Source organism: Styela clava, chromosome 7, assembly GCF_964204865.1.
Source record: "Styela clava chromosome 7, kaStyClav1.hap1.2, whole genome shotgun sequence".
Classification (NCBI taxonomy): Eukaryota; Metazoa; Chordata; class Ascidiacea; order Stolidobranchia; family Styelidae; genus Styela; species Styela clava.
The window spans coordinates 24,082,362-24,103,865 of NC_135256.1; the positions used below are offsets into that span (position 1 = coordinate 24,082,362).

The 21,504-nt window shown below is 34.2% G+C and overlaps 2 protein-coding genes across 3 annotated transcripts; both read right to left on the minus strand.

Moving 5' to 3' along the window:
• Nucleotides 1-150: 150 nt before the first annotated feature.
• Nucleotides 151-8,188, minus strand: LOC120328128 (EF-hand domain-containing family member C2-like). 2 transcript variants are annotated; one of them, XM_078114214.1, is made up of 18 exons: nucleotides 7,682-7,940; nucleotides 6,950-7,138; nucleotides 6,454-6,579; nucleotides 6,200-6,330; nucleotides 5,930-6,047; nucleotides 5,519-5,604; nucleotides 5,394-5,448; nucleotides 4,858-4,968; nucleotides 4,404-4,511; nucleotides 4,129-4,267; nucleotides 3,781-3,946; nucleotides 2,823-2,965; nucleotides 2,301-2,497; nucleotides 1,873-2,006; nucleotides 1,470-1,614; nucleotides 1,094-1,233; nucleotides 849-951; nucleotides 151-603 (listed from the first exon to the last, which is right to left on the minus strand). In XM_078114214.1, exons 1-18 carry the CDS (start codon nucleotides 7,775-7,777, stop codon nucleotides 499-501), a joined length of 2,292 nt encoding a protein of 763 aa, XP_077970340.1. In that variant the 5' UTR covers nucleotides 7,778-7,940; the 3' UTR covers nucleotides 151-498. The 2 variants fall into 2 exon arrangements, with proteins under 2 accessions (XP_077970340.1, XP_039250468.1); XM_039394534.2 differs by lacking the exon at nucleotides 7,682-7,940 and adding an exon at nucleotides 8,008-8,188 and having other exon boundaries at nucleotides 152-603.
• Nucleotides 8,189-13,553: 5,365 nt separating this feature from the next.
• LOC120328710 (small ribosomal subunit protein mS22-like) lies at nucleotides 13,554-20,519 on the minus strand. The gene is made up of 11 exons (XM_039395243.2): nucleotides 20,021-20,519; nucleotides 18,658-18,726; nucleotides 18,188-18,304; nucleotides 17,706-17,802; nucleotides 17,014-17,143; nucleotides 16,598-16,762; nucleotides 16,339-16,482; nucleotides 15,856-15,995; nucleotides 15,447-15,536; nucleotides 14,678-14,789; nucleotides 13,554-14,449 (listed from the first exon to the last, which is right to left on the minus strand). Exons 1-11 carry the CDS (start codon nucleotides 20,157-20,159, stop codon nucleotides 14,333-14,335), a joined length of 1,320 nt encoding a protein of 439 aa, XP_039251177.2. The 5' UTR covers nucleotides 20,160-20,519; the 3' UTR covers nucleotides 13,554-14,332.
• Between the last annotated feature and the right edge of the window lie 985 nt (nucleotides 20,520-21,504).

Below are 21,504 nucleotides of genomic sequence, written 5' to 3' on the forward strand. Positions count from 1 at the left end.
GAGGCACACTACGGTACATTCCTCAGGTTGTACCTAAATTCTCTTCGTACACTCGTTTTCTTTTATTCTTCACGGCGTTTGAGAATGTAACAACATTGCCTATGATTCACACACATGTATCTCTTAAGAAAGGACTGGTATTTTTATCCATATATATATTTATATTTTTTACATTAAAATTTTTCTTACAGACAATAAAGGTGCAATTCTGACAAAATGAGATCAATAATGAAATCAAGGAGATGTTCTACAATAAAAACATGTTCCTGGTTGAAAATTAACTGTTCAAAAGTGGCCAAGTAAACTACATGTACAAATTCCATTCTAATATTTTCCCAGTATTACCAGAAAATAATTTTCAAATGGATAACGACTGATTTTTTTAAAATGCACATCAGCTAACTTGAAAAAATCTAAATGAATTTTTACATGAAAATAAACAGACGGAAATAAGTAGTGTTCAGTGTATAAAAATAAAAGTAAGTCCTAAATATAAGTTCAAACATCTTGTTTTCCAAAAACGTCTTCAACCAATTCCTTGTAGTTGACTTTGAGAACTGCAGTAACTTGAGAGATATCTCCTGACTGCCATGCAGCATCCAACTGTAAGTTTACAATAAAACTTGTATTGAATACAATGGGTAAAATAAAACGGAGGAAAATTACAATTACTGCATAATGAGATTGAATATAACATAACCTCTTTCCCATTGTGTTAAAAAGTCAAGCTCGAACAAAACATTATGCAGAAAATGAAAATATATTGAAAAAAGATAAGCATTACAAAAGCAATGATTGTTTTCATAAAATTATTGCTTAGAGAAGTACAGGTCAAAACACTCTCATACCTTGACTGGTACTTGCTGATACTGAATTGATGCAACAGGATTTTCTCTCCAGTTAATCTTTGTCACAAATTCAGAATAGTCGATTTCTCCATTTCTTGAAAGTCTAAAGAACAAATATATAATGCAGGTTGAGAGTAAAATGATAATCAGCATGAACAAGGCAGCTTGCAAAGCAAAATTCAAATTTTGGGTAATAATATCTAGTCAAACACAAGGATGGATAATAAAAGAAAAGTCAGACTTACTTCTTCATGAGAACTTGCAATACATCTTCAGGCAGAGGAAGTTTAAATGCTCGACATACGACACGGAGCGTTGATGGATTGAGTGTTCCCTTGCGTTCAATGTCTTCATACGTAAGACTTTCTTGCAATCTAGCAAAATCCTGAAAAATATTTGATACCTTAAATTGATGTATGAAAACTTTCCCTCAAGAGGAAGAAATTCACAATCATTTCTACAAAGTAGGTGGAGGTCTGATGTGATACATTAACTGTGAATTATAATTGTCATCTGCATTCACAACAAGGGGAACAAATATAAATAAGCAAATTAGAATAGTCAGAAGTTGTATCAAACTTAAGAATATTGGTACAATGATGTCAGCATTACTGCCAATACCTCGAAGTTCTTCTTTTTCAGTTTTTCTTGTGCAACTGCCAATACAAGAGTCATATCAACTTCCTCTGGTGCACGGTGTGCATAACGTCTTCCAATTGTCATTATCTCATGTTCTGAGAATGTTTTAAGCTGGGCGAGCAAGTTTCTGAGAAAAAGAAAACATACCTAATATCAATAGTTAAAATAAGGGTGTATCATTCCATGAGAAGGTTTTTAAAATATAGTTACATTACAGCAGAATGAATTTATCTCCATACATTAAACTATAAACATAATAGACTAATTTCAATTTCATTTTGTTTCAACTGTCAGGTTGTGCTTGTTTATCACCTGGAAGTTAAATAGATATGACAAGTAAAACAGCTCCTGACAGGGAAATATTGATTCAGATCATTTTGCGAACCTGAAACTTTCATATCTGATAGTCTCTCCTCCCTCAGGATCATTCATGACAAAGAATTCTTTGATGTCTTTCACCTTATCTTTTGCTGCAGATCTTAATTTGTCAATGATGACAGACATGTTTGCAACAGGGAACTAGGAAAATGTACAATGGTTAGGATGGGTATAATACCAAAGAAAAGCAGGCAGTTCTTGTCAAAAGAGACACCAACTGTGTCCACACACAGCAGTTAGGTCCCATTGCGACATTTTTTAGTTTAAAACATGGTGGGTGGTTTTGAACCCAGTCACAAATTTAAAATATTCGTCTACCTACAAAAACAATGGTAAATGGTGACCAAATGACAGTAGATATTTACACATGTATAAACTCTATGTACTTTCTCATCTCTTGAAACTACTACTGAATGCAAAATAAGAATGAGTCACCTCATCCTCGTGTTTTTCCATATATCTGAATGCATATTCATCAGCATCAACAATTGTGAAGTTGAAATCATTGATGGTAACATTTGCTCCAACAAAGAAATCTTGAGCAGTGAAATATTCTGACATTTCACTCTTAAATATCTCTTGACTCGGTTTCTTAATTCTTCCTCTCTCGAGAAATTTGCCACCAATGATACCTGGTGTGAAAGGAAATTGAAAGAAAAGGAATTATAACTTACTATAAGACCATATTTTTAAAATTTTGTGACTAGTGATGAAGCATTAAACAGATATTTGATGTCACAGCATTATGAATATGTTATTGAAAATGACTATCTTATGACAATTTTGTCAAAAGTGTTTGATACAAAGGTGTAATCAATTTTTCTGAAATTAAAAGTTTTATATTCATTTTGGACATTACCTGAGCCCAGTTGAAATTGTCAATGTGGATTTATTTCTAATCGATGATTCCTTCCCATTGCAGATTTTGAGTTGAAAAACTAAAGTCATGAAACATACCTGAATTTCGTTGTGGAGGTTCAAACACAGAAACAGTATCATCAGATAAAAAGTAAGAAATAATGAATTTGCGATCTTTATCAATTGGACTATCTGTTGACATGTAAGCGACAAATCGAAGAACATTGCTTTCCAATCCATGCCTGCCAATATAAGTCCATAATTATTTTTTATAATCAGTACTCAGTACTATTAAATGTTCCTTCCTATGGGTGTCGCTGCTTGTTAATGTTAACCAGTATTGGTTTTTCGCGACTCCACCATGAAATGCCCTTTTTACTTTTTTTTTGTATTGTTCGTACTAAGTGTATTTTCATGATGGTGAAAAAATAAAATACTGATTACTAAATTTGGTAAGCTCTGACGTATCTAAATAGACCTGACGATTGTCTATTAATCAGAAAAATGCCTGCCTGAATGGCCTCACAGATTGAAAAATCATGCTGGGAATATATATGGTTGAACGGATTAATAAACGTCTCCTCGTCACAATGTATCTCTGGTTGCTTTTGGCATTGTCCACAATTCAAGTTCATGTAACGAAATGACTAACTGCCAAGCTATTCTCATAACAAACCTGGGTTAGAAACTGGGAGCAAACTCATTGTCCGACATATTCGGTCCCTATCTCCAGGACAAATATGAAAATACCTATCCAGCTATCCTATTCATGTACACCAATGATAATAGGCATGAAACAAAACATTTTATAACACAATACACGCATTGCTTCCAGAGTTTTCAATTATTTCATATACAGAGTCAAAACTATACTTTGAATCAGATATATGGTTTTATGTTAGTATTCGAACCATTGCAAAACAACATTGCAAATGGGTGACATATAAAAAAGAATTCTAGCCTTTTATCACTGGCAGTGCATAGCGGAGAACAAAATGACCTCCCTGTCTCTCTCAATAAACTTAATAAAGTCAAGCTGAGGAAAAAAATAACCTACCTGTCTCTCTCCATAAACTTAATAAAGTCAAGCTGAGGAGGTTTAGGTATGAGGCCCATGCATGAGCACAATGAGTCTTCTTCTGATCCAAATCCATTATATGGAGGAACTGGTCTTGGTACTTGCGGTTTACTGTCAGCCTTGTATTTGATGGGAGTGAAATCATCTGGTAATAAATATTAATATTATAGCTTTTGATAATTTATATTTGAAAAAATATATATGGTATGCAGTATGCTGATTAATACAATGATGCAATCATCTTTTTATCTCAGACTTCAAACCTAGAATAGCTATGTTAGAAGAGGTAAATCTTGCACACAATTACAAAAAGACTAAAACACTCACCAATTCCATATTTTGATTTGTAAAATTCTTTGGTGAAATTATCACTGTCACATAGCACTAGTTTTCTTCCCCAAACATTGAGAACAGCTCCGATCACCAAATCAGCATCAGTGTAGTAATCTTCATAGACTGCACCAGTCTGATGAGTTAAAATATTTGTTGTAATCACTAAAGACAGACTAAATATTGTATAGTAGGAATAAATATAGTTATCACTTACTTGTACATGACGAAACTTGTACATGACGAAAGAGTGGAAGATAACAAAACTTTACCTTCAAACTGTCCAGGATATATCTTCCTCCATGTCCCATGGGTCCAAAAACATTCAGCACAGTTCGATCAGTTTTTTCTCCTGGTTGTCTCAGTGGAAGAGGAGCATTCTGTCAAAAAAACAATTCTTTCAAGATAAAATTGATAATTTGTTAATTATTTGCTATTTGCCCAAAATGAGATTTTTCACAAGCAGCCAGAAAAATTAGATATAATTGTAATAAATAACCAGCCACACCATCATGACTAGGCAAGAACATATACAGTTGGTCCTTGTACCCAAATGATGGATTGAAAATTGTAAGTGAATAAGTACTGATGTTCACATAAATTTGAAAATCTAGGTATAAGATGATATATGATCATGGTAAAATCATTGACTACAATAGTGGTTTGTTGCCAGGAGGAGTTACACATTGTCTCTTCATACTTCAAATTGGTATGATATTGACGTACCTTGGGTAATCTAGCTCGTTTAACAAATACAGGTACTGCATCCCGTCCTGAGTTGGGTTGAATGACTTCGCGAATTTCAACCGTGTCATCAGCAAGAAAATAATGGAGAACCTTGATCAAGAAAGACAAGCAATGGTTAGCTATGTGTAGCACAGACACATAAACACAAATGCCTTTGTTTTGGTACTCATATAAGTATACACATAAGCTAAGAGTCGGAACCATTTGAAAACATATTTCAGACATTTGTTCAGACAAAAGACTATTGTGAATTTTTTTAAATAATCATCCCACGTAAGATTTCGATGTAAATCTCCCAAGCTCAAAGTCATTGATTAGTAATTCAAATCATAATATTCATACACCAGTACTTGGATATTCCATGTTCACACTCATACGTACACATACTACGTCCCTGTGCCCGTCATCTTGGTTCGCATACTACAGGAGTACCCCAAAAACAACTATTGATGTGCAAAGAAGTTTCTATCTTTTGTCAATACAAGAGTTGATAGGAAAATATTGTCAAGCCTCACCATTTCCCTTGTATCTCCGAACATACAATCACCGTCATCCCAAAAACACCAAAATCTAAAAAATAAAATAAATTAACCATCACTGGTAGATGCAAACCAACAAATTCAATTGAATTTCAGTTTACCTCAGAACATGTCTATCATGGCTCAAGAATTGTTTCAATGTATCAGTGCGTTCATATGGTCGAAGAGGTTGCATGCTTTCCTCCATCTGCAACATAACATAGTATTTTTTACACCATCATATTCCATTACTACTCCATATTAATTTTTTAAAAATATTTGTCTCTAGAATTTTGAAAATCCATAACACACTATACTTTCAAAATGGGGGGTAGGGGGTTGGTGGAATATACAAGATTTTTTATTTCCCATTTCACTAGAGCTGGGAGTCTTAATGCTATCAGCCATTTAGTGGAATATATAATATCGATTGTCTGTCAGAAATGATAGATTTCCCTATTATAAAATTACAAAATGAACAAAAATGGTTCGTTAAAAAAAGAAACATATACAATCAGTCAAAACATACGTACGTCCTGTCTCAATGATGTATATGGATCATCTGGAGTTCTTTCCGAGTTGGACACTCGTACCCCGAGTTTACGCAAGAAATTACGGGTGAATTCATCACAATCCATCAACTTGAATTTTCTGTCAAAAAAATTATAAATTAATTACCAATACATTATTTGATACACTGCGATTTTTTAATGGTAATAAAGTATCATCCTGCAAGTTATTTTACTGGATAATACTTTTCCATTCATTATTTGTTGAACTTAAAATAAAGGCTTAATACTCACCTTCCATAAAGAACAATCTCATTTCCCACATTGAAATGTTCAACAGTATAAAACTGATCATCATTTGGAGCTGGTAAGGGAATTCTGTGGCGTCTGATTAAAGTTCCTTGAGGAATTCCAGAATTTTTAACCTGAAAAAAGAATTCAGCTAATGAGTTAATATTGTAGCTCCTTAAAAGAGTGAACAGTATGCAAGTATCTAAATAAAACACAACTTTGCGAAAAAATAGACAATAATATAGGTTCATTATTACCGTTGGTTCGATCACTTGTATAGAATCATCCTCCAAGTAAAAATAGATTTTACAATTTCGAATACGAAACTGTTCTTCCCGTTTTTCATGCACAGCCTCTTGGAAATAGGCTTGAAAGCATAAGACCTGACATCAAAAGAAAAGCAATATTCATTATTGCTTGACCAATGATAATATTAAATAAAGTAATAATAAAGTGGGACTAGTGAATTAAGTAGGTGAGAGTGGTTTGCAAATAATTTATTTATTCTTTCATGAATTTTCTATATTATCGAAACATAATCAATAACACAGTGCCCGATTCATTAAAGATGAAGCTTTGAGTCCAGCAAGATGAATTTTTCATCTTGATTCTATAATATATATTTCAGTAACTAGACCTTTACTTTAAATCAAAACAGGAACATAAAATATCATAGTCCAAAACAACCTAAATCATGCACATAAATCCAGTTTAGTCTTGACATTTATTAGGATTACCAACTAACCCACACACCTGCCTATCGAATGCCACCCATGTTGGTGCATTGCTTCCCTCTCCTCTTGGAAAAACACTGTTCTTAGGTTTTTTCTTCTGACCAAGTAACGGTTCTCCACCAATCCCTGGTTTCTCTTCTCCAGTCAACATTGCTACTTCATTGTTATAATCGAAATGATGTGATTTGTGAAATCTCTCTTTCCCAAGCTGTTTCAAAACATTTGTCATCAAAATATTGTTGGTGCAATATTAGATTAATGATATTCCAATTGAAAATGTCTGACAATAAAAATCAATGTTGACACTGTATGGGACAAAACTACTGAGAATCACATTATCCAAATGCTCAAAATTAACCAAAATTTTTATAATATATTTATAATTTTTATAATATTAAAACTCAGGTAGCCTATAAATCTTTTTAAATTCAATATCATGAGATAAACCACACTATCTTAAATAAGTTCCCCATGTTTAAAAATGATGTGGTGAAATAAATAGACACTATCAGCAGCATTGTGTACTACTTTATTAGTGATATAAAGTATATTAGTGAAAGTGTCATAAAATATGTTCTGATAAAATATAGGTATAGGGTATTGCTGAAAGATATTCAGTTCCCGAAGCCCTGCATTGTAATATTTTTTCAGTCAGTATTTGTATTTATCGTTATTTGTATTTTATTCTTTATATATAACCGTATAATGTTGTCTATTTTACTTAGTTAAATTGAATCTAATCAATACCAACCTTTGTTAGAAAGGGTGAAACGGAAACCGATTCATCAAGAAAACGAAATTTCAAGTTCTCATATGCAAAATTGAAGAATGTACTTGATCCAAACATCCCACATACAAATGGTATTGAAAGCGATACGGCAATCGGTTTTTACCGTTTTGACCTTTACTTTTTATTCCAGAAATTGCAGTCATATGAACATTTATTAGCAAATTTCGAGATTCAATATTCAAGGGGGAAATTACCATAAAACATTTTCCAGATTTAGTGCCTTTCTGCAGTTCTAGCGTATGAGATTAGGCTACTGGATTAACAACAAAGTACTGAAGCAAACTCACCCTGAGATTAAAATTGTTTCCAGGTAGACACGGAAGAGACATGATCCCAAATTAAATCTGTTCTTTTATAATTTTCGCTAATTAAATAGTAATAATACTAATTTAGATTCGATCAAAAAGACGACCGAGGTAAGTTTCGATCCAGAGCGTCAGCAACAACTCGGTGATTGGATTGGTAACCATGGCAATGAAATTTGATCATCTCTGTGCTTGCGCGCCACATGTGTTCAACCACAACACATAGAACAAGAAGTGCTGATGTTGGGATGATTGCTGTTGTTAGAAAATCTTTCCCTTTTCTCGAAACTAATGTGCCAATCAATTTCAAATTTTTAGCACTCCCATATGAAAGAAATCGACAGATGGTAATTATTTATGCTTCTTTTTCCAAGTGTCTACTATGACTTATCTGGGATCTCAACCATAATTTTGCTAATACGCGAACATATTTACAACTCTCTTATCAATTATGTTTCCTTCAGACAAAATTCATTTTTCTATAAACAACACATATATATGTTACTAAATATATTTTGTCTGCATATCCCATATTATTGAATACAGATTGAGGTACATATATTTTTAGTTGATTTTATTTTTTCCTCTTAGTATTCAAATTGATTTTGAAGCAGTAACAATTGGTGCTGGTTTGCAAAATGGACAAGTGTTGCAATGGTTGTGCTGGTGAACTCGCTCGCCAGATTTTTAATTATCTAAACTTCACTAAAACTTCTTTTTTGTTATCATTTCAAGTGTGTGCATTGATCAACGCATCTTTAATTAAAAACAAATTTTGTATTATGGAAAATAGATTGTTGCGATGCGTGGTAAATATTAAAATGTCATGACTTGGTACAATGAACGTGAAGGCATGGCCATGGCTGTTCATTTGAAAAATAGTTTGTGGTTAAAATCCAGTTTGATGGCAGAAGCTTTTTAAAATTTTTTGCTTTCGCCAAAATATTATATGCCTCTATAAATTTTAAACTTAAACTCATGTGACTTGACACTCTTCTTTTACGAAATGTTTTATTTCGGCTGACCCACCTACTTCCCATGATTATTTTAGAAAGGTAATAGGCGCTAAACGTGTCAATCGATGTGACAATATATTACGATAGTATGTTTTGTACAGAATTATTAAAAATTGTCGAGTGATTAGGCCACCATTTGTGTAGTCTACCAGTGGCGGCGCGTCAATAGGGCCAACCGGGGCAATGCCCCGGTTGTTTTTTCGGTATAATAAAAAATATTCGAAAAATACCTCAATATCGGTTGCACAGACTGTCTACACTAGCCATATTCTCCCGACATGGTTCATTTTTCGCTCGCAAATCCTTCGCCGAACGTCGACGGGGCGACGCCGATTTTGCCCCGGTTGCTCATTGTATATCGTATTCTCTCTTTTATCTTCCATTCGCCGCGTTTGTCTCGTTTGTTTTCTGTTTCTTTTACTAAATCATCGGGGCCGATCGGGGCTAGCCCCGAAATTATGACGACACAATGCCGACGTTTCTTACAACAACGTGTTGACATGTTCACGCATTCCTTCTCGTTCGTTGGTTGCTTGAAGAGTTGATAGTTTCCTCGCCTTCGTTTTTGTCGCTTGTTTCGCTATTTGAATCAGTTAGCGACCTTTAGTCCATTTGCTTTCGATTTTCCACATTTCTTTTGAGCTCCTTCCTCACTTCTTTCCGGCTTCGCATTTCTTAGCCTTAGACCTCATTATGAATAAGGTTGATGCACTACTTCGCACTCCGTTTTCGCAGCTGCCGCTGGAACAAAAATTAGAAGTACAACGTCTTGGGCCTTATCAACCAAAAAATTGTTCACTGGAACAATCCCATGACGGAGGAAAGCGTCGGCCTACATTCTGCGCAGAAACTTGGTATTAAAAACACGAATGGTTGTGTTACAGCGAGGACAAAAATGCACTTTTCTGTTTTTATTGCCTGCTTTTTTTGTACCGCCCGTGATCCGAGCGTGCCAGGGATCATCAATCTTCTATGGAGCATCTGGACAATGCAGTAAAATACCGAACATTCGGAAATGTTAATATTTTCCGAAGTTTCTGTTGATATGTCATTGTTTTTATCTGGGTAAATATTGCCTTTCCTTTTGAAAGAGGTTTCAAAATAAACTATGTCTATATTTATTAATCCCTTGACTTGGACCGGTTTTAAATACACTTTCTTATCGTTAAAAATTGTCGCTTTTGCCGATTGGTTGTTACCGATGGAATGGTTTTTATACTCATAAAATGATGGGAGAACTTACAGCGCTCATCCTGTCCCCGTAGATGGGGGTGACTTGGTCCCGCAGTAGCTTGACCCGGTTGTCAAAATGACCACGCGCCGCCACTGTAGTCTACAATATATTCACTCTGTTAAAGAAAACCAACCCATCACAAATACTCACCAGCTGTTAACTTTATGGAAGTATAAAAATTTGTGTGATAATGGGTTTGTAACAATATCAACCATTTCAAATGAAATGAAGCTCAAATTATTTGTATTATGTGGAATGTACTAATATTTACTACAAATTGGTACATTATAAATTCATTCTGAAGGAAATGCGAGAGGGTATCTGAAACAGAATCTCTAATCAGTGGCGTAGCGACGAAATGTGCCGACCCTGGATTTTTGCACGAAATGCCCCAACTCCCCCGAATAAAAATAACGAAAAACCAACAAAATTTGATCGAAATCAGATGTTAAAACGTGGCCCCAATTCGGTACGTTGTATTGTGGGATATCTGCCAGTCTGGACTGAAATTTTGATTTGTAATGGTTCATGATTGTGTTGTTAGACTATAGCTGGAAAATTTACTTTTTATATTAGGAGAAATGTCTTCCAAAACTTGCAGAATACATTCGCGGAAAAATTCCTCTTCAGCAAACGGGCGATTATTTTTAGCGACGTTACAATATAACTGGTCAATAACGTGGATTCACTTTCATTTGACGTTTTATGATCTTCGTTTGACTTTTGTCTGAATTTAACGACGAATTAAATTTTGAAAAACGCCGCTCACGCTTCAACTGATCATAATTTGATAATGCTTCGTCTCATAATCGCGTCCAATGTTATATTGCATCAGAACTGGAATATCTTGTTGGCAAGGAAGACAAATCACTGAAATTTGATTCTTTTCAAAAAAGAAATAAGAACACTGCCATTTATCCAAAAACGTCCTTTTTTCAGTGTCTAGTTTTTGTTTTTTTAACATCTTTAAGCTTCCTTAATTTAGGGTTGATAAATAAAATACCGCCGTATGTAATTCTATTGCAGGTACGTATACAAAAAATACCGTTATAATTGAATTATTACGAACATACACGTGCTCAAAGTGTGAAAATAATGTAACAATTTGCCGTATCCAGAGCGCAAGAAGGTAAACACTTGAAGTGTTAAACGTACTGTATTGGTATTCATTTACGTTTCACCATTAAACTATTGCAATAAAGTTCGGCGGGCCTTTTTAAATCGTTACGCGGGCCGCAATTGACCCGCGGTTTGGATCCCCTGATATGCTGTATTGTGTGACACGGACTGTGAACTGCATGTTCATAAAGTACTAATAAAGTGAATACGGTATATATGCGGTAATCAAAAGTGTGTGGTGAACAGAGCGTAGGAGCAGTGTAAGTATATACGAGTTTCTTGAAAGACTTTTTATTGGCATATTCTTACCAATGTTTACTTCTGTTTTTTATTGTACTCAAATTTCAAACGTTTTCCAAAATGATATTACATCATTTGGTGATTATCATTGGGATCTTATATTCCAAACGGATTTGATATTGACATATCATGGGAGATACACAGCACTTCTTTGATACATGTTTTAGTCCTGGTGGATTTGACTTTTATCTCCCAGCCTAATATGTTATAGTGGGCCATCCATTAAAGTCAATATATATATATGTGGCTTCTATTCCATCTCATTTCAAAGAAAGCTCGAGCAAAAAGATACATTCTGCAGCCCTCAAGTCTGACAGTGGTAACCTTAACTCTTAAGTCAATTTGTGTCTTCAAGTCAAATGTAATGGAACCATATATTTAGGATTTGGTGGTATGGGCCAAGCCGTATTGTGTCAGCTTCACGATAGCCACTTGATAGGCCACCATTGGGGTATGCCGACGCTCCTATATCGTAGCCTTCACAGCTCAGTATTAGGGTGCTCCCGAAGTATTCGTATCAAGATGGCGCACAACCTGAACACAGTATCTTACCTGTACCAGGTTAGGTTGTGCGTCATCTTGGTACGAATATTTTCGGAGCGAAAGTATTAGTGCCATGGGCCTGATTTGGGGACTCCCACTTTAAATCCGCCATAGGGCGTTAATCAGTCCACAGAAACGCTTGAGTAGCGTCGCGGGTTGTCCGCCAGTGTCTTTTGACGTCCGCCGTAAGAGTTTTACCTCCTATTGATGCGTAAACCAAACTTGGTCTGAGGTCCTACGCCCATTTCAAGCTCTAAATAAACGATTGGATGACATTGTAAAAATAAATATCCCGATCTCCGCGACAAAGCCATTATATCACTGCCGATTTTGTGTACTTGATGCGTGAACTTGTCGTACTTATGTGAGAAAGCTTCTTACCGGTATCTGCCACCAAGACCAAACAGAGATATCGTGTTCATTGGAGCCGCGTCTAACACGTATGCTATCAAAAAAAAGCAGCAAATTTCTCATTAAAATTTTGCTCTCGAATTGCATAGCTTTGTCGTAATCACATTTGTCCAATTAGGTTTTCCGTTATCGATATTTTGAAGGTTCATCGATCAGCAAAAGTTTTCAGTTTTGAGATTTTACCGTTTCGCAAACTAAAAAAAGGGTTGAGAACCACTGGTTTTGGGGACAGAATCCGATGACGGATCCGTTCATTAACGCCTCAATTGGGCCACCATTGGGAAATTCGCTGTAGACCCTCTGATGGTCCGCCAGATCTATGTTATCTTGGTAATATTCTAATAAAAAGGTGGATATCTCTCACATACGGAATGGGGTAATCGTCACCAGAGATTGAAACATATACCAATTGTTAATCTTGCGAGCAATACCATTTAAAACTTAGCCCCCAATAAAATGAAGTCAGCGATTCGAAAGTATACACTGAGAAAATTGATTTTTGTTATGCTTTTTACATAATTTATTGGTATAAACAGATTTAGAAGTCTCGTACATGGTTTGTAATTTAATATGAAAATTGAATGCTAATGATGCAAATCAGGTTCACTTATAATCGCAACTTCTATGAACCGTGGGTTGCTTCATTCAACTCCATTCTTGCTAAAAATGAATATCGCTAAGAGCATAAGGGACCAACTGTGTTGGCATCGCAGGTCACAACTCTGTCTCAAATCTCATGCCCACCTCACCTAGTATAATACAGGGTGTACAAAAAGTTTCGCCCGATTATAAAGACTTTATAATCAAATGTTATTTTTTTTTAATTTAAAAAAAGATTTATAGTCAACCTGTTTCTAATTAGATGTTATAGATGTTGAATGTTGTAGTCCCCATTTATCATACAACAAATTTGAAATTAGTAATGCTATGAAATCGGGCGGAACTTTTTGGACACCCTGTATATTGGATGGGTAGGCAGTGTTGACTGTTGAGCCGGGAAGATTCCGCCAATTTCAAGTATATACCTGATAAGCAGACTTAACCATGGGACAGACTTCTTTATCAAAACAGACACTCCACAGTTTGCAAGAATAAAACCTCCCTCTACCAATGATCGATATTGAACTTCTGAATGTAACTACACACTTGTAGGTCCCACCAAGAATTGCATTTTATTAACTATGTCACACCACACAGATAGATAATCTTGTAATGTCTGATAAATCCTTTTTGAGACTAGATTATCAGACAAGATTAATTACTATGAATTACTCTATGAATGGGTGGGTAATTTAATCATCTGGCAACAATATACTCCTGCTCACCTAGTTAAATTTTACACTTTGTTCATCCAAGTTGAAACTATAATACAAAGCATTTTATGAAGCAATGTTCAAAATTTCGTAATTTTGTCCGTTTGCTCAATTTATTTTCCTTGGCTTGATGAAATTGACATAAACATACCAGTCTGATACCAAAATACAGAATTTAAATAAAAAATGCAACATTGCATCTTTCACAGAACTCAGTCAATGCTTATACCATTCATAGTTAATTACCCAAGATCCCTGTGACAGGACGGATTTGTTTTAGTCGTCAACAACAGCATGGTAACAACTAACACAGGATTGCATCACGCTTGATCATGAAGTGAACATTTTCTTTTCTCTCAGTAAATCTTTCTTCACAGATTGCAATGTGCTTGAATATTCTCGCTCTTATTTTCAGCTGTTGGGTCTTTGAGGTTTTGAAGAACTTGTAAAAGAGCTGTTTTGTCCGCAGATTCATTTTCAATGTACGCCTGGAAAAATATACTCTAGTAGTATTCAAATTCTTCGTATAAATAGAGAGCTAAGAAAATATTAAAATATTCTCTCACATTTAAAAATATTTAGCAATTATAGAGATCTTATAAGTTGTACTGGATGCCCACCAACGTCTCATTGGGTTTGTATACTGTTTCCTATATAATGTTCATCCTTAAGAGAACAGAAACCTTCATAAATATATTTCACTTCCACTACCATACCTTAATGATTGTTATGTCTTCAGGGGAATCCATTAAATCAATGAAGGATTTTGTTTTACAGTTTGGATGTAATAAGGTAAGAAGTCTGATACAATCAACAGCATCCTCTATCCTGTAGACATAGACATACCATGGTGTAGAGTAATAATTAAACATATGTGCAACGATCAATTTAGTAACATATATGTGTTAGTTTTGCTAAATTTTCCTATTATTCCTCATTTAACACAATCAGTGACTTACAGGGGTAGCTATGGTTCCATCGTTTTAAAAGATGTAGAATGTGAATAAAAAGCAGTAATGCCACAATATATTGGAACCTAATAGCACAAACTGAGCCGAGACTATAAAATTGTAGTTTAAAACTGGTTAGTTAGCACAAATTTGTTACTCTTGGTCACCATAAAACACCAACACACACACAGTTGACTGCTCAAATTTGCAAGGAACACATTTGTGTTCAATTAAAACCTGAATCACTAATCTTAAAATATTTTAAAGTATCAAGTATAACTTTAAATGAATATTTCAATGATAAAAAAGTTTTCAAGGATACGTATGCCCTTTTGTCAAGGGTATACTAGAAAAAAGTATAGGCCTATACCATTTCACTGATATAAAAGTTTTGAAGCCATTGAAGGATACATTCAAGGATTCCCTTTTGTCAAGAGTAAATCATTTACTAAGAAAATGCTAGATATATGAACAAATGTCAAACGACAGAGTCTCAAAACAATGAATTAGAAATGTAAGAAATATGTGCACTTACATATTATTTTGAAGCATATCTAAAATAAGGCTATCAATCAAAAAGTTTTTCGTCAGGAAGTACACAAGGCCTCCAAAATATCTTGTAGCTCTAAACAGTAAATGATAAAGAGATAAAAGTCCCCTAATGCATTTGTGACTATAAATATTGGCATTAAATTAGATTGGAAACATTAGATTATTAAAAAAGCAATGTTTGTTTGTAAGGGTGAGTTGTTATCACCAAATCCTTTTTATATTGACTGCCTATGCTTCATAAATATATAACCTACTGCAGTTTCAATACCATACCTGTGTACTACTGTGTTTCAGAGAATAATAATGATATGGTGAGAGCAGACACAAACATATAAGACAAATTACCTAAAAAATATCTAGCAGTATGCCATAGTTAAAAAGTATACTTTTACCTTAATAAATGATAATACTTTTTTTCCTCAATGTTTCTGTAAACTGCTTCAAAAATCTCCAGGTATTTAGGTGAATCAGGTTCAAATTGAATTACGCACTGATCCAATGCATTTTCATGAATATTTTGCTCAAATACATTCTAGATTAGGAAAAAATGGTTGATTAATTTAAGGTCGAAACATTTTAGTCAAAGAAATTTTAGAACAACTGAGATAAATTCAACTCATGATTTTGATAAATCTACCTTTTACATAAAATAGATTGAAGCCACATGACTGCAACATGGTGATTGGTACGAAAACTAACCGAACAAACCTGTAATTAATGAAGCCTACAGTATATCTACTATTTGAATCATATAAAAAAAAGTGGATTATAGTGGATCCATAACACACTAAAATGGGAAATAACAACCCAACCCCTCGCATCAGAAAAAAAAGGATTCAGAATTAAAAAAAATTCTAAAGATAAAAATAAACTACCTCCAAATGCTGTGTTTTAAACAATAATGGTGGTACAATTTTTCTACCAAGAACAGGATAGTAAAGATTTATCAATCTGTCTCTCTCATCCCAGTTCGCTTTTCTGAGTTTTCCATTTGTTTCTCTAACAACAATGAAACGTTCCTGAAATTATTTGAATGGTATGTAGCATGATAACATTATTTAGCTCGTCAAAGACAAACTGTATACTACGCATATGTGGAATGAAACTGATTAATTCATAAGAACAGGATCATACCCTATTTTTAATATTTTCTGAAATATCAACAAAAGATAAATTGCTATCTTCATATCCGTCAAGAATATCATCATTTGATAAATATTTGTTACAAGTTTTCCTTTTCAGCATCACCAGAGGCATTTCAATTTTCTCATTCATCGATTCTCTAATTTTTTCCATTTCCTGAAAAGTTCAAAGAGAAAGTTTTAGAAATATGAGAAAACTATACAAAAGCTATAATTATTTACAATTAATGAAGTTAAAAAAATGAGCATTACTAAGAATACACCAATATATTATTTGAACGAAATCTAAAATCAGGAAGTTGAACTGGAAATGTGTTCAATAAACCTATACTTATATGCAACAAGCTCATAAAAATAGTAAATTCCACACGAATGATAATTCTGGTTCAACAGCTGTTGACTACATACTTCTTTTAATTGGTTGTCAGTAAGATATCGAAGTGTGGGCATTTGTTTTCTTTCTGTTATCGTTGATTTATAAACTAGGTCTGCTGCACATCTGTAATGTATTCTTTGCAATAATTCTTGAACATCCTCTCTGTAAAATGAAAAAACAATTGCTACAGAATTGCTACAGAAACAATTTTGTCATCTTATAAAATATGATAACATTTACAAATTCATCCTGGGGGAGAGTAAAGAACCACCCTAAGGCAGGAGGAGCCCAGCAATCCTTTCGCACATAAATATTCCCCACAGGAATCAAGCCTGCGAACATAGGCAAGGTAATCAGACGAACGGTGGTAAGTGTATTAGCATGATGCGTCACGCTGGCGCATAATATAATATCTCATTGAACTGAAATAGAAAGTGCCAAGGTTAGCATGATTGACTGATTATTAGGGTTTGAGAAGCTGGTTAACTTAAATGCAAATATTGCATAAACACCGACCACAGTGTATAGGCCTTTTGGAAACAGTAACAAGTTGATCAGCTATCTAGTTGACACAAATGAAATACTTTGTATATAGAAATATATGAAGAATAAATACTGATTCCAAAACTATCCAGAATCCTTAAATTGTTGGCAGGTAATATTATGATTTCTTTCTGCAAATTAGCATTTATGGTGCAAAAATGTGAATTGTCTAGTAACACACCTGACAAAATCTGGATCAATATTATTGATTGAATCTAGTCTTTGACTTGCACCTTCCGATGGGATGGTTTCACCAAGCAGCAAATCAGAAGTTTCATCTAGTTTAAAAAGAAATAAAATGATTTTATTGAATAATATTATTAGGACAGTGATTAATTTTTAGAATGTTTTCGATTTTGGTTTCAGCATCAATAAGTCATTGCTTACAATACCTTTGGTTTATCAGTTCAGTTACACAACTTCTTCAATAAATTTCTTCCAGAATGTAAGTGCCTTGTTTTAAGCAATGTTTGATATCATAGATAATTGTACATTTGATTAAATATTTTATATATTCAGTCCAGAGGCCAGGTGTCACATCTTCAGAGATATCACAGATTATTTGGGTGATAACTACTCACAGTATTTAGTACTCCTATAAAATCTCTACATATCCAATTAACATCGCATTTGCCAATGAAGGTAAGCATGAAACGAATATACCTAATACAGATTCGTCCTGATCAAATTTTGGTTTCTCTCTGAATGACAAATGCGGAAGATTTTTCACTTTTTCTTCTCGATTAAGCTCTGGTAAATCGGAGTCGCCTACGCCTTGTTCTTGAAAAAATAAAGCTTGATATTATGCAGGGTACCATTTTGAAGCAGAGATTTTTCTGAGACTGTTTTCAACTCAAGCACATAAACAGATGCTGCTTCATTCATTTTCAAAGATGAACCACATCCTAATATGAATAAAATAATGTACATTCCACATATACATCAATAAATTGGTACAGCTTATTATTACTGTGTATTTTCCTTCCAGTCAGAGAATCCTTAGGATATTTTTGATAGAACATGACCACATTTTGTTACAAATAAAAAAAAAGTATTTAAAATATATCTATGGCAATCAACCTCAACTGCCATCCATATCAGTTTCAGACAGTAATATAAGGATGGAATTTTACTTCTCAGTTGGTCAATGTCTCTTTCATGTTTAATAACTTCAGCCTCCCATGTCTTGTCAGTGTCCAAACCTTAAAAATAAAAAATTAGATTTTGGTGCAATTCTATAAAAAAGGAACAGGTACAAATTTGAACCTTTTTGACATTGTATTGTAAAATCGAAAAATAGCAACGATATCAAAAGATTGAGAAATGACATCCAAAAGCAAGTTTCACACTACTGCAATATTCAGAGAAATCAACTTCTAAGATGTCTATATCTTATTACCGCTTGAAACCAATATTCATTGTTCACATTCTTATATTTCACAATAATAAAACTGTACTTTATCGCGTGCAACATGATATTTAGTGCAAGGCAGGCGGTAAAACTGAAATATAATTGGCAACCCCAGACTGCCGTAAGGCATTTGGGATGGACATGGTTACACGTGACGACAGAGTCTGTGAGTACTGAAGTATACCGGTACCTCAGAAAATGAGGATCATATTATTATGAAAATCGTTCATTTTACAGTTTTACATGTTATTAGTGGTTCATACACATCTAGTACCACAGTGTTATTTAGCGGTATCGGTAGGGTTGCCAACCGTCCTTCATTTCAAAGGACAATCCTTTATTTGAGATTTTTGTCCTTGTCCTTTTTAAGATGATAATTTTCCTTTATTTTTTCCAACGTTGTTTTGCCCGATAGTTATAGTACTGTGTTTGATATTCTTTTTAATTTCGCTTTGGTACAGCTCAAATAGCCAAAGAAATACCAATTTTATTAACAATTTCAAATATTTTACATTAATTTTTCATAGATAGCAAGCAACACTCCAAGATTTGAGTGAATTCTAGTTCAATAACTGAAAATTCTACGTATATTTGGTCTCTAAGATTTTAGATTACTTCTCAACTCTGCGATAACGTATTTGGAAAAAAGATTTGACTTTGATGAAAATTCAACATTTGGAAAATTATCTCTTTTGGATAATCTTTCTCCAAAATATCAGACACTTGTAAAAATTGTAGAGCATTTGAAGCTAAACTGCTAAAAGACAAACTTAATTTGAATATTTTTGACCTATTTGATGGAGTTGCACTCATTCAAAAAAAATTTGGCATGATTCAAAGCACTAAACTGTTCACAGAATGCAGCTTGATTGGGTCAATGTTAAATAAACATTAAATGAAAAACACATGAAGATTTTTTAATATATCTTTTAGCTTGTATATAATTCAGTAATTTGTACTTGATTGTTTTATATTGTTCTTTCCTGCAAGTTACAAAATAAATGATGACGGTAATCTATGTCCTTTATTGAGACTTCATAGTTGCAACCCTAGGTAGGTATTCGGTGAATCTGATAATTACTCACCTTCACATCTGTTGACTGGCGGATAACGTGCGGTTGATGATTGTGTGGGTGAATCATCAGAAAAACATACTGTTGTTCCACTAAAGAATAAACGACATGAAAGGCAGTTTTTGCTTGTTTTTACCAGAGCCCTGAGCATTTTATTAAACAACTTCTCACCAAAGATAATCACGCATGGGCGGGCGGGTTAAACCGTAAATATATAGTCTACTACGTTAAACCGATAACGTAACTTTAAGCAGGAATCTTAGTAGCAAAAAAATCTGTCGGCCTGGGTTGATCCTTGGACTTACAGACTCAGATCTCTGTTGAAAGTTTAGCAAATATTAATACGGTACCGGTATCATAGGGCAGTGTGTGCTTAGTTATTGGACACGTTGTGGACATAACGATCGTTTCAATATTATGTTGTTGTTGTTCTTTGACACGTTTTGAAGAAATCGCTTTTCTCTTTGATTACTGAACCAATTGCTTTGAAATTTTTTTAATGAGTAAAGATTATATTTTTTGCTAGAAGGCTATTACTTTTATTTTTTGCTATGACGTCATCAAAATTATGTGGTGCTACGTGTCCATATATTTGAGCATAGCTCTATTGTTTTGGTTTCAAATGGTAACTGAGACCGTAAATCAATATCAATAAAACATTTTATTTCGGTATTCGTGTTAATTTATCAGGGATTGATGCGTTTATACATATTCCTGCAGTTCAGGGTTCACGCTAGGGTTGGATTATCCGGATAGCGGTTAACCAAGAGTTATTTTGCTATCTGATATCCGGATATTATTGTGACGGTTAACCGGATAATAGAGCAGTATAAATAATACATATGCGCGATTAGCGATTTTTATATTTTTTGTTGAGTGGCGACTGACATCTCCCAGAGCAAATAATAACAACTTTTTCCACTCTAATCTGCCTATAGAGGACTTGTACGGGTCACGTGACTTTGTTACTGGACGGCAATAAAACAAAAACGTCCAATTGGCTCCTGTCAGTTGCAAGTCGAATAATACGTTTCCGTTTTGTTTGGCTGTTGAAAATGGTTATTTCGTATTGTTCCGTTGGCTGTACGTATAGTATAGACAACGAAATGGATCTTCAGTTATATTCCACTGATTTCAAAAGATCCGGAACGTCGCGCAATGTGGATATCATCTATTGGCAGGACTGCTTGGTGTCAAGTCCAGAAGCCATCTTACTTGTGTTTCACTGTTTGCGGACAGCACTTCGGACAACGATCGTTGGTGGTGAGTGATAAAGTGGTGATAGTGTGCCGTTATCAATTTCTTTAAATATTCACAAGCTCCCTCATTTTAATGGAAAGCAGATGACAAACTACTGTTATTACGATATTAGTAGTCCTAGGCGTGGGCCTACTTGCAGTTGCAGACTTGACTTGTGTAAGACAGTAAGGAATTGATAATAAATTGCTATAAGGTATTGTTTCCCTAATTAGCAGGTAATGTATTACTAAGTGTGA